General features: G+C 40.3%; 1 protein-coding gene across 1 annotated transcript; it reads left to right on the top strand.

The window, feature by feature from the left end:
- Nucleotides 1–11,896: 11,896 nt before the first annotated feature.
- LOC136471062 (benzoate O-methyltransferase-like) lies at nt 11,897–15,241 on the top strand. The gene is made up of 4 exons (XM_066468800.1): nt 11,897–12,051; nt 12,474–12,881; nt 14,171–14,443; nt 14,543–15,241. The coding sequence occupies exons 1-4, from the start codon at nt 11,971–11,973 to the stop codon at nt 14,900–14,902; spliced, it is 1,122 nt and encodes a 373-aa protein (XP_066324897.1). The 5' UTR covers nt 11,897–11,970; the 3' UTR covers nt 14,903–15,241.
- The last annotated feature ends 3,373 nt before the right edge of the window (nt 15,242–18,614 follow it).

The following is an 18,614-nucleotide window of genomic DNA, read 5'->3' as shown; positions in this document are numbered from 1 at the left end:
CGGTATCAAATACGTTTTCACTAATTTCAGCTTTGCCACTAAACTTTAATTGCTCATAACTTTTTCGTTTTAACTCCAAATTTGACCGTTCAACTTGCGTTAGATTCATATTTTAGAGATCTATCTGTTCATATAATTTGTCACCATGTTTTTGAACTTTAAATTTTGAGTTTAGATTTAATCTATTTCTTTAATAGGAAAACCTTGTTTTAATCCTAACTTTCTCGTTGTGACTCCGTTTTTCGTGATCTTCGTGTCTGTGTGATCGTAGCAACGTATAGAATAGTTTTATGAACTTTTCAAAACTGTTTGTCTCTGTTGGTGTACTGTTCTAATTAAATTTATTTGTTTGCCTCGTGTATGATTGCTCAGATGATTGTATGTTGCTGCTTGGTGATGTTGATCGAGTTCAGACGGTGAGGTTTACGTTGGTGATCAAGAGAACCTCTACGATCAGCAAGACCAGCAAGACTTTCAGGAGAACTTTGATCAAGGCAAGTATAGCTAAGGACCCTCCTTGTTGTCCTATTCATGATGCTCACTAAAATACATATGCATGTGTCTTCCTTGCTACCTATGGTAGGAATTCCTAGGGTTTGAATACTCAATTACCTTGTCACCTTGGGAGGTTTGCATTGGGTAGTTCTATTGCTAGTGCAACAAAACATGATCTTGAAACTTGATTAATGAATATGCTATAAACATAAGCAAGATGACGTTTAGCAATAGAAGGACTTATCTTGTAACTGATTATCTGGGATTAACGTACAGCTGTGAGGACTATATGGCTCTGGCTCTAGTTATTTGAGAAACCCTTTTCTAGCTGGTTAGAGGTCTGCGAGTTGGGTATAGGACAGCCTCTGTCCTGCTGAGCCTAGCTTTGGAAGCGGCCTTTTACTTTATTTTTGGAAGGGGGTTCCTATATCTAATGACCCTGCGGCCCTGGCCGGTTAGACGAGCTCTTGGGTGGCTTTATATGATTTCTGATGTTTTGGACCTTGCAAACCCATACATTTGGAAACCATGACTCACAGTGAAAGTGTACACCTCTGCGCAGAGTTAACAAACTGGTATACTTGCCGTGCTCACAGATACGAGCGACCTTGGAACACTTACATTAAGGGATAATGACTTTACTTGTTAAGATGATCATTTATGTTAATGGTTTAAGATATTGATTATTCATGTTCATTGATCATGTGTTTTGGGATTATTGCTACCTTGATGTTAATAAATGCTAAACTTGATGATGATTTAAATTCTAACCGCAGTAAACCAGTGTTAGCTATTTGAGCCTCATGAACCCTTAGTTAACTTGTTAAGTACGACATGTACTTATGCCTTGCTTTATCTTTTATGTTGGAAAAATCCCGGATGGGTAACAGATCAAGATTGGATTGAAGATTATCGTGATGAGTATTAGGCTTGGTGTTCACCAGTTGACGTCCCTGTTGGAGCTTCCGCAAGAGAGTTATTTTAGTAGCTATTATATCTATGTTTGAGACTATGTGTTGAATATTTATTCGCTATGTAATAAACATTGTGTTGGTACAATTCACAATTTGTCCACTTATGTGTGCGACCATTCTTGGGGTGCACATAAGACTTTATACATCCTCTTTTATTCTTAAAACTGGGTGTGACAAGATTGTAGCTTGTTACAGTGGTTGCATGTATTTACTGATTTTTTTAAGATCGATAAGTCTTATCAATTGCTGTTTTAAGATCTCCAAAATTCTCACACTTAGGCTTAGTAGGATAGCACAAAGATTAGTGACTACTAATCAGAGTGCCTTTATAAAGGGAAGATATATTTTAGAAAGCATAGTTGTTGCTCATGAGATAGTTCATAGTTTACACAAGGAGAAGGATGAGGGTGTTATTTTGAAATTGGACTATAAAAAAGCCTATGATAAGGTAAGTTGGGATTTTTTGTTTGAAGTATTAGATTCTAGGAGTTTTTCTAGTACTTGGATTGCTTGGATTAAACAACTAGTCATTAGTGGGTCTATTGGTGCGATGGTCAATGGAGAAGACAGCTCCTATTTTAAGCCTAGGAAAGGGCTTAGACAAGGAGATCATATCTCTCCTCTCTTGTTTAATTTAGTAGGTGATGCCTTTACTAGAATGTTGGACAAGGCTGATAGTGCTGGGTTGATTAAAGGTGTGCTTCAAAATTTTAGAATGGGAGGAATAGTTTCATTGTAGTATGCAGACGACACTATACTATTCTCCAGTGCTTAAACTAATCATTTAGTTAGTCTAAAACATGTTATTATGTGGTTTGAACAGATTTCAGGGATGAGAGTCAATTTCCATAAAAGTAAGTTGATCCCCATGAACTTAGATGCTGATGTGGCTCATACTGCTTCTCACATCTTTAGTTGCCCATTGGGTAACTTCCCTATATTAAGTATTTAGGAGTCCCTCTACACTTTTCAAAACTCAATAGAGAGGATATACAACCTTTGGTGGATAAGATTTTGAAGAGAATAGCAGGGTGGAGGGGGAAGCTTCTATCCTTTGCTGCTTGAGCTTTATTAATTAAGCCTTTTTTAGCTAGTACACCAGTCTATCTTCTTTCCTTTATTAAGTTTCCTAAGTGGGCCATTAAAGTTCTTAACACACAAATGGGTAACTGTTTATGGAATGACATGGAGGATGCACATAAATACCATTTGGCCAACTGGGAACTGTTTCTATGGCCAAAGAGTTTGGGGGTTTAGAAATCCCAAATCTCAGAGATATCAACATTTGTCCGTTAACCTCTTGGTTAAAAAGGTATAGTAATGATAGTCATAAGCTTGTTACCGTTGTTTCATGTGTTTTCTGAATTGTTACAGACCCTTTTCTTTCTACTAGCAAACTGGCATGAGCTCTAATGCTATCTCTGAGGATATATAAAGTTCTGTGGTTCAATATAAATTAGTAGATTGTAGCTTGTTATAGTGGTTGCATGTGTTTACTGAATTTTTTTTGAGGAAAGTGTTTACTGAATTTTGATGGACGAAGTTATGTTGGAGCTTTGGATGTTGATATGTTGCAACATTTCATTTAAAAGTTCACTCGTTTTACCCAAAACATGTCTAGAAATTAAGTTATTTGAGCGTAGAAAGACCATTTCATGAGAGAAGCCCATTTGTTAGCATCTGTCGTTGAGTACACAGAATGGATTGCCTGCTTTCAAGTACTGTCATATGAGGCTACCTCTTTCGGTAAAATGAGGTGCCGATTTGTAGAATATACAGCTTGGTTGGTTTTATTTTCAATAACCACTATGTCTTATTAAATTGAGATAATTCTAGCATGTAACCAAGATTTACAATAATTTGCTCTCCGTGTTAGCTAGTGGAGTACACGGTATTTGCAGACAATGAAACCATTACATGCACTCTTACACTTCATTAATTTTTTTATGAATGTACTCTTAATCACTTTATAAATTTACATTGTCTTATTGTTTTTGTCCATGGTAGTATATAAGATGCTGCTTGTTTCACATGCATATCTGCAAACCAGCAACATATGATGACCAATAGAACTGTATGTAAAGTAGCATGCATGCAGTTGCATATACTGATATACTTGTGTCTAAAATTCGCCTTTTATTTATTAAGAGGAAGTAGAGAAATATTATAAGCTACCCCTACAATGGTAAGCGTTGGGCTTACCAAAGAGGACGAAGACCAAAGAACACAAAAGAAAGAAGAAAACACCAAAAGAAGCTTGTTCATCTTAGTTCTATATATTGCTGTTGTTTTAGCCTATTGACTGAACTGCACTAGTCCACCAAAAACATATACAGTTGGAAAAGAATCATAATCCAAAAGATTAAATTTGTGATGTGGTATGGCACAAATTCTGTCTTGAATTGACCATGAATATGTAAGATGAGAGTACACAACTGCTGAAATGTCAAAACAGAAGGGTCCTAATGTAGCTTAGCCTGACCATGAGTAGCATCATACAAACATTGACTCGCAATACCTTTATATGAGTGGTAAGGCATGTCTTCTATTACTTGAATCACCAACTTGAGTAATGCTCAACTCTAATATACATTTATATTATATTAGTTATTCATAAAATTATCTAGAAACATCATACTAATTACTCTAATGTCTTTGCTTGTGTAAATAATGGTTGAAGAAGCAATAATAGACTTTACCATTGAGTTTTTGCTTCCTCTTGTGTACTCTTTCCTTTCATTTATTGATTAACGATCAATAAGCTGAAAACTTTGAAAGAATTGGTTGTGTGTGCAGTCTCAGAGGCAGAACTGTTTGTTTTTTCTAAAAAAAATACTAATTACATTATTATTTCATAGTGCCTCTTGCATGCATGATTGAATATGAACCTGAACCTTGATTTTGATCTGCCATATAGCAAGTTCATTCCTCGCATTCATGTGCCGACTACATTTACACAATGTTGGATAATACAATTGTATTCATTCGATAGACTATAAGGTGTAAACCAAATATATGTTCTTTGCACAAAGGGTGGGATTAAGGATGTATCCTAGCTGTATAGAGCAGTAGATCATGGGCTAGGAACCCCAGCTACTAGGATTCTCATGATATGGAAAGGGTAATTTAGGTGAGGAGTAGATCATCAGACTAGTGGTGACAAACTAGCTGTTGCTACAGAAGACTCTTATAGGTGCTTCACCCGGTTTCTTAACTTGACCCAACTTTATTAGCCCAATTATTTAGTTAGTGGATGGCTGTGTTGTGGCACAGTACGTCTTCTATAGCTCTATTGCGCAGTCCAATTTAAATTCACTTTGTGGCAAAACTGATGACTGTAATTAATGTAGGTGAGTTGTTTCTTACTACAAACTAATTGTGGTAGGCCGGCCACTATTGCATCGTTTCTTGTTTTTTTGGGCGGGGCGGGGTGGGGGGGCATCGTTTTAGGTGAGGATGATGCTTACTGTGCTTCTTGCTGTGATTAAAGAATCGGCGCAGAGAAAATCAATGATTAAATAATTTATGATTCTTGCTATGATTTTTCCCATTGCCTGAATGTCAGTTAGCTCTATCATTCAGCACCAGTCTGCAACTCTACATAGTGTGATGCTATTTAGAATAACAGATGGGCCTTGGTGTCAGCACTTAGTATTTGTTGAAAATTAAACTGTGTTCAGTAGTATATGCAACACAAAGAAAATTAAATCTGTTAAATCTGTGTTCAGTACCCTTTATTCAGAATTTGTGGAACATATGCAGTAAGGAGCAATGATTTTATAATTAGGTGAAGGTTCCTAAGATTTTGTAGAACATTCTATGTGTTTGTCTATGTAGTCTGGAGTCCAATTTTTTGCTTTCTATTTTAGGAATTTAGGAAGGTTTGCAGTTTGACATCTGGAATTTATGAAGGTTTACAGTTTGACATCTAGAAGTTAGCTGCCAAGTTACTACCTGGAACAAAGTTGTGCTTACTACCTAATGTATGCCAAGTTGATATTATCTTGCTTACTGTACTTTATTTGTGGTAGTCAGTGAATTTAATACGCACTAAACTGTATTTTTATCTGTTTAATTTCAGATTCAGAATCTACTAGAAGATAGAAGGTATGCAATTGTGCCATAATGCTTACGATAACAAAATGTTCTGTAGACTAGGTAACTTAATTTTACTTTAAAGAAAACTAAGATCTAACTAAATTCGTTTGTATGTTTTGTACTGTTCCAGCATGCGTAATTCTGTTTTCTATATCATTTTGCATGTAATTTCTAGTATGTTTTGTACTGTTCCAGCAAGCGTGATTCTGTTTTCTATATCATTTTGCATGTAATTTCTAGTTAATTCGTTTGTATTATCCTGGATTCCTGGTTGTTCAGTAATGCTTATTCGTACAGTTTCTGATTCCCATAAATGTTATTTATTGTATTCTGTGAACGGTGGCCTCCTTGATGAATTCAAGGAGAATATAAAATACCGCATTTCTTGGTCTGCAATAGAAGAACATGTAGGCTTGTTGGTCAGATCTTTGTAATGTGTATTTGTTAGGAGCAGCCAGTGTTCTGTTTGTCACTATCAACCTGTGAAATTTTGAATGAATTTCAATTCCTGCTCGGTTAAAAGCAATGCAACAGGCTTGTACTTTGGTATCTTATTCTTGTCAAACAGAGCCTGCTATCTCAATTCCTCGATTGCATTTGAATGTTGCAAGCTTCTTGGTAATAAGCTTTATGAAGTTGCGTTTCTCTATGTATCTGAAATTGTTCTACATGTCTTTTCATCAGGTGAGGATGACGCTCGTCAAAAGCTCCCATCTCCTCTATTTTTTGGCTATTTTTGCCATTAGCTGCTACTCTATGTTTGCTAAGCAGCTGTTGCTTTTTTTTGCCAAATCTCCCCTCTCCTCTCCCCTCCTTTGTTTTGCCGATGATGAAATTATCCAAGTCCATACATTATATGGAATATGAGCTGATGATCAAGAACTTGTGAGGAACCTGGCATCATTATCAACCGCCCCTACATTACCTTCTCCTCTCTTCTCTGTTATGATGCCTTGATGCTCTAAGTTTATGATCAAATGATGATTGACATGTTTCTGAGGCCTCTACTACTGCTACTACTCGTTTTTTGATATATTGTTGTTTTATAGGACTACTTTGGTTTATAGACCTTTTTGATTTCTTATACCTTCTCGCGTACTTAAAGCACACTTTCTTGTATCTATAGAACAAAGCACGAAATAATGTTGCGGACATCAGACAGTGCAGCCCGATGCCCTGAGCATGATGAGCAGCCAACCTATGAGGAGCAAGCACTAGAGGACCAGCTTACTCAGGAGCAGTTCAATAACGAGTTAGAAAAGGATCTAGAAGTGATGCTTACTCAGGAGCAGTGTGACGAGGAGGAAGGGGGAGCAGAAAGAAGAGCAGGAGAGGCTGCTGAAGGCGAAGAAGAAGAGGATAATGATGATGAGGATTCAGAAGAGGGATATGTAAGTCCCAAGGATCCTTTCCCATGTGAAGTCAAAAGGAGGCCAACGGAGGAAGATTTGGACAAGGATTTTGACCCGAACGAGGAGGTAGGGATAAAGCCTTAGCTTGTAAATTTTGCTAAAGCTTTGGGTGTGTTACCTCTGCTAACACTTTGACCTGTCTTATATACAGGTCCATCCTGAAACTCAGAAAAGACGACGTCGACGTCCGTGACATCTCGACGGACAAGACGGAATAGAGGAAAGGAGAAGAGGCAACAACAATAGAGATGGACATTGAGGCCTCTGATCCACAACCTCAAGACACAACCACGAATATGACTACCAAGCCAAAGAGGAAACGAGGGGATAGAAAAGCAAACCAATATCCAGATAAGGCATGCTATGTGATAACGGAGGTCAGGCTGGCAGGGGAGATCCTTGAGCCAAAGGAATTTATAGGACAATTCCGTAATGCGAAAAAGGCCCTAGTAAGAGATAAATTGAACCCAGCAATCCCTAACTAAAAAGAGGTACCAGAGAAGAAAAAGGATGAACTATGGGATAAGCAGCTGAAGCTCAATTTTAGATTTCCAGAGGGTAAGCATGAACTGGTAAAAAATGCTTTCAAGATCATGGGAGAGTCATTCCGACATTGGAGGTCAGAGCTCAACAAGAAGTATATCCAAAAGGGGTTAACTCCCTTCAACGAATTCGGCAACATAACTCCTAGTCAATGGGAGGAGCTTGTGGCTCAGAAGACTTCACCGGAGGCATTGAAGCTCAGTGCTTGTAACACCGAGCCGGCGAAGAGGAACAAACACTACCATCATCTAGGCCTCGGAGGCTACTATCCCAAGGAAGAACAATTTAGGAAGATGGACGAAGAGGCCATAGCTTCTGGGAATATCGATGTGAAGAATTTGAAGGTACGCTCAAGGAATTAGATATATGCGAGGAGTACAGAATCATACAGTGGTAATCTTAAGTTTGATAAGCCAGAGACTCAAGAGACAGTATCAAGGATACTGAAATATGCTGAAGACAAGGAGAAGGGCTCATTCAATCCTTCCAGAGAGAGGGACGAGCTTAGCCTTGGCTTGGGAAACAACGAGCACACAGGCCGCACTAGGGGGCTAGGGAAAAGGATGACTTGGAAGCACGGATTCAAAGAGAACAGGCACATGTACAAGAAACATGGCATAGATGGGGTGGCTAATGTTGAGCTCCAAGTGAAGGCTCTAGTTGCGAAGGCGCTGGAGGAGCAAGGACTGTCTATGGAGCCACGGACATTAATGACGCCATCGGGAGAACTGGCATTAGTTGGTAGCCCTCCGAAAGTTCCTAATAGCCAAGGTTCCACTACAGCCACAACCCCCGTCGATTGCATACGGGAACCAACTAGTTGCACCTTGGTATTTCTCAGCGGCCTGCAGAACATTGTGATGGAGGTGGCAACGGGTGTGGCACATCCTTCCGGTGGCTTACACCATAATAATAAGATACCGCTGGACTACACTAGGGTCGAGGTGCATACCGTGAAGCCTGAGTTCATGCAGTGGAGGATAGACTACGCAACTTCTGAGGGGCTGGTGTTACTCGGAGACGTAATTGGGCAGTTCATCCTCTGGTACAAATGGGACATTATATTGACTACTTCTTCGCCGCCTCCCTGTCTCTCAAATTTGGAGCGAGTTGTTGAGGACAGGGAGATATTTTCACCGTCTCATGACCACCACATTCCTGAGATGCCACATTCTTCCCTGCCTCCTAGCGAGCATGTGCCTGATAAGCTACAACCTTCTCCATCTCGTACCGAGCAAGTGCATGATGAGATGCCATAGTCTTCTCAACAAGCGTAGCCGATATATGAACAACGAGTGCCTCCTAAAGGAGGTGATGCACAAGTAGATGAGGACGTGCCTAAAATGGGAACTTCGAAAGAAGCATCCAATCACCATAAGACCAATTTATGTTCCGATGAAAGACATCTCGTTGGTGCACAAGTGGTATGCCCATGACCAGTTCAAGCCTAAGAACCAAGTTAAAAAAGTCCCAACACAGGCTTCTGAGGAGGCCGTCACTAGCAAAGTCCACCAAATAGCAAAGCAGTATCCAAATATTGATGCCATCAAATGGTCAAAGGATTGCCCGAAAACATATGAAAGAGGCAAGCCCTTCCTACCAAACAGGAACATCCAGCGCCTACCACTTGGAATGAGAAGGTTCTATGATTGGTACTTGTGTGTTCTCCTAACGAGCATAGACCTAGTACAAGCATGCTTCCCCACCGGCACATTTGGAAGCCCAGCCAGGAAAATTATCTTTGACTTCAATGACATGCAAACATGCTTTCACCTCGGAGCAATGGAAATGAATCTAATTCACATGTGGTGTCTGTAAGTCCTTGCCCTCCCGATATGATATGAATGTAATCTTTGGATTTTGTTGTAACTAACCCACGCCGTGATTTGTAGAATGCAAGTACACATTGTAAAATAAATGCCAAGTGTGAAAGCTGGGTATATAGACCGTCAAGCTATAGCACAAACTAATTTTAATTACCCTAGACCATGGAAATTGGATGCCAAAGAGCTAGCTGCTGGAAAGACCTTTCGGGAGAAAGATGACATCCATGCAAAGAAACTAAGGCAAGAGTCCCTTAAGGTTTCGGCATACATTGCCCTAGCTTTTAAAAATCTCCAACAACACTCTACTATATGGCTACCATACAACTTCGAGTAAATTCAACTCTATACTTAAAGCTTTGTTTGATATATTTTATTCAATGCAAAAGAGCTTATCTAGTTTTATGATTAAATCCATGCAACAACCACTGGATTTGTATAGGCGTCAATGTCGGGAGGAGCATGGCATGGGTCTTTGATTCAATAGAAAGGGACCCGGTGACATACAAAGACTTCATATTGATTCTCAAGACGTATACATATCGACAATCCTCATTAGATTATATGTTTGTATACATACTTGTAACATTCACTTTTAGATACTAACAAGATGCATTTACTAAAATAATTCGAACAGGGCATTCAGGTTCTATGTCAATCAACATTACGGAAGGCATGATCCAGTAAGGAAGGAAAGGCTGGCTATAAAAACACTATGTGCGGTAAGTGTAACTTACTTTAGTACTCCATTACATGACTGTCAAAAGCATTATTTAACATTTCCATATGCAAAACACACCATGCCCCAAGCAGAAGCCTGGGAGTGTACATTGTGGATATTATATATGTTCTATGATGAGTAACACCGGTGCCTACATGAGAGACCCCTTAAGGGTAAGTTTGAACCTCTTCACCCATAGTATAAAAACTTCGCACATGGTATGAAATACTAAACCGAAACTTGTTCTCTTGTAGTGGAAAGAAGAGAAAGAAATGAAAAGAGACACATACAAGGATGACTAACTCTTAGAGCTCGTCGGCGACCTTTGCAACTTCATATTGGACCAAATTGTACACGTCAAAGGCACCTACCATGATCGAGATTCTGACTTAGGTAGAAATCATCAGTACCAACACCTTCATGAGACTAAAAGGCTAGCTCTAAGTCGTTGATAACAATGTGTATAGAATTTGACATTGGTCTTACCTTGTGGGAGCTCCGCCACGCACCTCGCCGCGGTGTGGACTCCGCCACGCCTCTAGGTCACTGCCGTCGACCCGCGCCGCCGCCGTCCACCGTGACACTTACGCCGAGCGCCATAGCCACCAAGGTGCCACCCTTGGCCCACCGGTGAACTCGCCATGAGCGCACGAAGCCGTAGAGCCTCCTAGCAGCCCTGCCTATCCACCCTAGCGTGAGAACATGCGAGATCGTCGCCGGAGAGGAGCGCCGCCGCGAGATAGAGAGGAGAGAGAGCTGCTGTGCCACTGTCGCCCCGTTCACCCAGTGCACCGTGTGCCAGAGAGAGGGGAGGGAGAAGTGGAATAAATTAGACTTATGAATTATGTCTATTTAATGATGGATTATATATATTCTTATGAAATGGATTTGTAATTGTAGTTTATATAATACTCTTGTGTTTGTGGTCAGATTTGAATTATATATGCATATATATATATATATATATATATATATATATATATATATATATATATATATATATATATATATGTGTGTGTGTGTGTGTGTGTGTGTGTGTTTAGGTCGAATTTGAATTGTAAATTTGAATTTTTTTTTAAGGTAGTTGGTGGTGCCGACGCGCACATCACTCCAGATAGGCTCTGTTGGGGCGGCTTATGCACACTTGTAAGGACGGTTTGGTCAGCCGCCTTTATCAAAACATGGCTATAAATTGCTGAATTGTAGAGGCGGCTGGTGTTATCAGCCGCCCAGCCGCCCCTATAATACATGTTTATAGGGGCGGTTCAGTATATATGTGTGTGTGTGCGCGCGCGCGCTTAGGTCGAATTTGAATTGTAAATTTGAATTTTTTTTAAAGAAAAAATATACTGGAGGGGCGGTTCTATACTGAACCACCCCTACAAACACGTATTATAGGGGCGGCTGGTACTACAATAACCCCTACAAATTGATTTGTAGGGGCGGCTGATAACACCAACCACCTCTACAATTTAATAATTTATAGCCATATTTTAATAGAGGCAGCTGACCAAACCGTCCTTACAAGTGTCCATAAGCCGCACCAACAGAGCCTATCTGGAGTGATGTGCGCGTCGGCACCACCGACTACCTACAAGCGGTCACATCGCAGCACGAGACCACCGGGGACTCGTCTGGCCGGCCGGCGGTGTGCAGTTTTGGTTTTTCCTACACTTCACTGTGTTTTGATGGGAAAGCGTATCTACTTTTGTATTTTTTTTTTCTGCAATGCTTATCTTTGATGAGAGGCTAAGATCATTTGACGAAACGGCCTCATTATGTACAGGTCCCCTACTACCTAGAGCACTATAAATTGTACCTCGCAGAGATGGTATTGGGACAACTAATTTGATACTGCTAGTGAAGCAAGTTAGTATAATCCCAAGCCCCTCATAGAAATAGAAATGAATATAAGATATGATTTTCATATGGCTGAAGGGGAAGGGGAAGGAGAATGGAGCTACTCCAAGAATTCTAGGCGTCCAGTGATTATTCTATCCCTTTTCCTAAGATACAACTATATTTTATGTAACATGCATTTCTCATGTTGCATATGCACCAAGTTTGTAAGCAATGATATGTTGGTATTGTTAGTTTTAACCAATGCAACATCATATATTGTCTTCTATGGATTTGAAACGTATATAAAATTAGTCTTCTTTTCTTAAAGCATATAGAACATTAGTTAAGTCCATGTTTTGTTTCCGATTGCTGCTATCCCTTTGATAATTGTCAAATCTATCATATTAATCTTGTGTGATTCTAGATGCCAGTTAAATACCATCCATTGACCTTATCCAATAACTTACTGCAAATATCAATTTGGTTTCATTGTACTTCTTACGATGGCAGGATGGGAGACCCATATATCACCTAATGATTTCTTCTTCTTTGTGGATTTTATTAGGAAATATATTTTCATGAGACCAGGCCAGTGGTTGAGAATGCCATAAAAGAAGTGTACACAACTCTTCACTCCAAAACTATGATCATTGGCGACCTAGGATGCGCTGCAGGACCAAACACATTGCTCTTCATCTCTAGTGTTATAAGCACCATTGTTGAGCTGTGTAAATCTAGTGGAGATGATTATGTGGAACTTCAATTCTTCTTGAATGACCTTCCTGGCAACGACTTTAACGAACTATTTCGGTTAATTGAGAAGTTCAAAAGGCCAAATATAATGGGTGAAAGGGCACATCTACCACCTTTGTACTATATTCAAGGGTCACCAGAATCCTATTACAACAGGCTTTTTCCCCGTGAAAGTGTCCACCTATTCCACTCTTCATACGGTCTTCATTGGCGCTCCCAGGTATTTGGATCACTGATTAAATTGGTTATTTATCAATGTTAAGAAAGGGTTTTGCTACGGTACTCTAGTTACTTATTATGAGATGTTAAGAGCTCAAATAAATCACAAACCTTGATTTTTTTGGTAGATGTAATAATTATATAATTAAAATAATTACAATACAAGAAAAAAAAGAAAACTATCTAACTTAAGCCTGCGATTTACTTCCTTACCTATCTCTCTCTCGCATGGAAGGCAAGCAGAAACACCAGACATACCTATTGTACTTGATAATCTTTAGTTTTGTTATAGGTTGAGATTTACAGATTACCGATTTAAAACTGAAATTCTGCCTATAATTCTATATTTGAGTTTTCACTTAAGCTATTTAAGACCCAACCCCCCCCCCCCCCCCAAAAAAAAGAAGAAGAAAAAACCATGTATGCATGGTTCAAAAACAAGTATTTTGTCATATGTGGTCAAGTGAAATCCAAGTTTCCTTAATAAATGGCCTCAAAATTAGGTTTTATTCTGAAAATAAATTTAAAACATTGGAAACAAAGACCAAATTTTATGACACGTGTCTATTAATTCCAAAATAGAGCCTAATTTTCAGCATGTGTTTTGTTAAGAAAAATTGAGTTTTACTCGAGCATGTATGCTAAAAAATGATATGACAAAGTACTTCCCAAACCATGAACTTGGATGGTTTTTTGGACTTTTGAGAAACATTTTTGAGGCCAAACAAGTTAACTAGAAACTGAAAACAGCTATAGAATGATTTATGAAAATTCTTACTTTTCTTTTATTAAGATAAAATTATATTACAAGTGCACGACTTTACCAGAGGTCTTTTTCTCCAGAAGAATGATTTTTGAAAGTAGCTCAATCATGAGAAGACATTGTATATTTTGTTTATTCGGAGCATACCAGGCATACCTTTTGTCTTACCATGCAAAAGTGAATTCGAAAATAATGTCACGTTCAGTCCACTAAAAATTACATGTTCAGACAATCACGTATGAGACCTTACATCTATTAATAGATCTAATTATCTATGTGTGGTCGATCGTTTTCTATCACATATCACATATGCCTACTTCCAAAAATAAAAATACATAAATATATATATTTATTCTATTACCTCCTAGGAGGTAATACGTAGTAATCAACATTTAAATCAACAGTTCAAAGCTACTTGGGAGTATTGTAGCAACCCCTTAGTTATTACATATCTTCCATGATGTATCCATCTTCTTGCTGTTCTCTTAACATGTCTATCATAATGTTCTGAAATGATATCTATGTAGGAACCTGAGGGCCTAGAGGCGTGGAGAAAAACTTATCTAAATGAAGACAACATTTACATTACAAAGACCACGACACCTTTTGTGGTGAAACAATTCCAAAAGCAGTTCCATAAGGACTTCTCCCTCTTCCTGAAGCTGCGCCATGAAGAACTTGTGCATGGAGGGCAAATGGTCCTTATATTTCTTGGGAGGAAGAATGAGGATGTATACAATGGTGATCTCAATCAACTTTTTGCATTGGTTGCAAGAGCGTTACAGTCTCTTGTTTTGAAGGTAGTTGTTAATTTATGTAAATTATTGCATTGTTGTATTTTTACTCATTTTCACTTTGTGGAGGAAGTCATGAAGTTAAAAGAATTGTGATCATAACAGGGCCTCGTGGACAAGGAAAAGCTAGAATCTTTCAATCTACCAGTCTACGGGCCGTCAGTTGGAGAAGTGAAAGAACTAGTCATGCAAAGCCATTTATTCAACATGGATCTAATCAAACAATTTGAGATGAATTGGGATCCTTTCGATGATTCAGAAGGTGATGATGTTGAGGATACTGCCCGTAGTAGCATGAATATTGCTAAGTTGATCAGACCCGCACTAAAGTCTTTAATTGTTCGCCATTTCGGAGAAACCATAATTGACACATGGTTTACCGAGTTCAGGTCTCTTGTTGCTGAGCACCTTGAAAAGGAGAAGACCAAGTTCACCACCATCATCATGTCCTTGAAGAAAGAATAATATAGATCCATATGGGTGTTGTTTCTCAAACTTCTTTTACTCAAATACCAAAGAATTATATAATATATAGATATGTGTGTATATGTATATGTATATGTATATGTATATGTATATGTATATGTATATGTATATGTATATGTATATGTATATGTATATGTATATGTATATGTATATGTATATGTATATGTATATGTATATGTATGTAGTATGTATAATCCTTTGTACGTACTCCTAGGGTGTAGCTACTCCCATGTGTGTATCTCAATATTTAGGGTGTATATGAGCCAATAAAGTGTATGTACACACAATATAATGATTATACTAGACCATTTGGGATAGTATGTATGCAATATATGAAAGTATACATAGAGTATGTGGTTATACTTATTTTACATATATACTACAATAATTGTATTGTAATATATATAGCATTATTACTATATAGTATCTACGTACTAAACAATATTCGGTACCCATCGTCCCCGTAGTCAGCCCCACCCCTCCGGTTCAGGCTCCTAGGCCCGGCCTAATTTTTTTTCGATGAGCGCCAAGCAACCTGACTTCGGAGCTGTATCACCGGCTCACCGCTCCCTACACCCATGTTTTTTTGGCAGCTCTATTGATTCCAATCCATTCAGATCTTGCCCGCTTGGCATATGCTCCGTCCGTAACCTCACCGGCATTGCCCCCTCGCCCGTCGCCCCACCAGTGCCACTCCCCATCCCTCCCACATATCGCGCTGCTTCGCATCGTCGTCCTCAACCACGATGAAGACACCGCCAGCCGCACCTTTAACAGAACTGATCAATGAAATAAGAAGTGCTCATAACTACTGATCAAGGGATGAAATGAAACATACTTACATACAATTACATGATCTGCACACGGCCGCCAGACCTTGCCATATTGCTGGATCCGCCCTAGTGCCGACGAGCGCAGGGAGGAAGTGACCTTCCACCTCGCCACCGCCGCTCGCGTGCGTGGCGGGCTCCCACATCTCCGTGGGACTCCCCTTGCATCGAATCCCCGTGTGACAACATCAACGGGAGCTGAACGCAGTCGCTCTCCTTTCTTCCATCGACGCAGGTCGGTGTAGCACCTTCTCCCTTGGGCCGCTGGTCTGTGGGCCATGTAGCGTACGTGCATGTGTGCCCTAGGAGAGCAGGGAAGAGACTTCGAGCCGACTCGCGCGCGCCGCGAGCATGGAGAGCAGCGTCTGGGCGGGCCCGTGGATCGAGAAACCCTAACGCGCATCGCGCGCCTGCTAGCGGCGAGGGGGCCACGCCCGGCTCCTCGGCTAATCGCTGGTCGACAACGAAAAGAAAGGATCGTTGCATTCGTTATCCTGCAAGAGTGTTCCGCCAATAGCTGCTCGACAACGGAAAGAAGCTACAGAGCTCATCAATCCAAGGCTGCAGGACAATGAAAACGAGACACTGTTGGTGTTAGCGTTGGCGAGCGATCCAACGGTCCAGGACTCAGGCTGTTTGGTTTTCCCTCGCTAAGCTTTAGTAGCTAAAGCATGGATTAAACTTTAGACATTGGGTGTTTGGTTTGGGTGACTAAAAAGGCTTTTTAGTCCGTCAGGGTATTTGACTCCAAAGTAACTAAAAGTTGAGGTAGCCTGACTAAAATGTGAGGTTTAGTCCCAATTAGCAATTCCTTGGTGACTAGTTGGCTAAATACCCATTTAATCCTATTTAGTCATAGTGTTTGGGTAAAATATAACTAAATGGGACAAAAATTAGCCAGCTAAACTTTAGCAGCCCAAACCAAACACCCTCAGTTAACCGTATACCACTGCCACAAGATCGTGCCAAGGAGAAAATCGGTTGTGTAGCATTAAAAGATTACGTCCTTGTAAAATACCATCGAAAGATTGGACTGTAAACTGAAAGTACCGTTTCGTTAAAATAGGATGACGGAGTTGTTATGCTGGACAATTGTACTCCCAAACGTAGTGTGTTTCTCATCTACTGCTTGTACTCATCACCAACAACCTGCTGCTTCCTCTCTGATGAAACCAAGGCCATAGCCCACTGAAAGTACCGCATCGGCCTGTTCGCTTGATCGTTTCTATGGCTTATAAGCCAGCTGATGTTGTTTTATTATGAGAGAAAAACACTATATCATGGCTGATAAGCATGGCTGATACGATCAAGCGAATAGGATCGGGCCGGCAGCAACAAGATTAGATAGCGGCCCCATCGACGACCATGTCCAGGTAAGGTTTCCTTCGCGGCACGTTAGTTGTGCGTCTGCTACAACGCGTTTTGGCAGCCATGACCACATTTCTCTGCCTCGCCACGTTGCTGCCTACCACACCGGCACTAATATTACAATCGGCGTCGACATTAGCCACGGCCTCCCTGCTCGCCTTGCTAGAGGGGGCGAGGTGTCCCATGACCCAAGACATCCCCCTATCAGGCAAGGCAGGCAAAGCAACAAGTGATCGTTTGTTTGATCACATACACAAGTAGCTGAATTTTTAGACAAAGTTCTATCGTGTAGGTGGGGCTGAGACTTAAGATCGAGCAGCAGTCAGAAGTAGAAGACGACTATGTTGCTGTCGCACTTTTGTTCAGCCCTCCCTGAAAATTTTTCTGGATCCGCCGCTAATACAAGGAGGGATCGGCATGCAGTACAACCAGTCGCTGAATGAAACGTACCCGTGTCTCATCCAACCATTGTTTATTTCTTCCTGGCTCGAGACGCACAGTGTCGAGATGATGACTGATGCCTCTTCTTCTAGTCATCCTCGTCTTCATCTTTGCTCACCTCATATGCTGGCACCACTACCAGAAATAGTAGCTATAGGCACACGACAAAGCCAAAAAACACTCGGCAAATGATTTACCGAGTATAACACTCGGCAAACAGCACACGACGTACACAGTGATGGTAAAAATTTATTTACCGAGTGTTTTTTATCAGCACTCGGCAAAGACGTTGCCGAGTGCTAAAACCGATGCTCGGCAAAAAAAAAGTAATGTGACGGCGCGGAAACAGTCACGGTGTGTTTGCCGAATGTCTAACGGCCTCGGCATTCGGCAAACATGACCTTGTTTGCCGAGTGCCCCAGCCCTGACACTCGGCAAATAATGCATGTTTGCCGAGTGTCCTGGCCCAGACAATCGGCAAATAAACCATATTTGTTGAGTGTCACATCTCGGACACTCGGCAAAGACTGGCCATTCCAGACTTAGATTTTGGTCTCTTTATCAAGTGTCACAGCGCAGACAATCGACAAAGAAGCCATTTTAGCCCTAGAATGTACAGATTTTTGCCACGTGTCAGCTTTGTCGAGTGTATTTTTCATGGCACACGGCAAATAGCCCTTTTGCTGAGTGTAACACTCGGCAAAGCTGCCACATATAACTAGTGTATTTGGTTCGGTCACAACCACGTACCACATTCAAATAAACATCACATCCATCATAGATAGTTCACAATAGGCATCACAGGCAGTTCATATAGATATATCGACCACATCACAGATGCAAATGAACTTCACAATCACAAATGCAAATAAACTTCAGAATCACAAGTACATAGTTCGCAGCCGCTCTCTAGGCTCATCAGGAATGCAAATAAACTATGACCACTGTGACCAATGTCGGTCATAAGGCTTATTAGATGCCGTAGATTGATTCTACATAGAAGAAGAGATAAATCATTAACAGTGATTGAGAACGAAACATACAAGTATTAG

Source organism: Miscanthus floridulus, chromosome 8, assembly GCF_019320115.1.
Source record: "Miscanthus floridulus cultivar M001 chromosome 8, ASM1932011v1, whole genome shotgun sequence".
Classification (NCBI taxonomy): Eukaryota; Viridiplantae; Streptophyta; class Magnoliopsida; order Poales; family Poaceae; genus Miscanthus; species Miscanthus floridulus.
The sequence above is the reverse complement of the archived record's forward strand: the minus strand, read 5'-3'. Positions and strand labels throughout refer to the sequence as shown.

Bases quoted from the DNA above. Each gene is read 5' to 3' on its own strand.
- LOC136471062 (XM_066468800.1), top strand. From the start codon at position 11,971: ATGAATATAAGATATGATTTTCATATGGCTGAAGGGGAAGGGGAAGGA. The intron at 12,052-12,473 runs GTGATTATTCTA...GGATTTTATTAG, and splicing joins CCAAGAATTCTAGGCGTCCA to GAAATATATTTTCATGAGAC. The intron at 14,444-14,542 runs GTAGTTGTTAAT...TGATCATAACAG, and splicing joins TACAGTCTCTTGTTTTGAAG to GGCCTCGTGGACAAGGAAAA.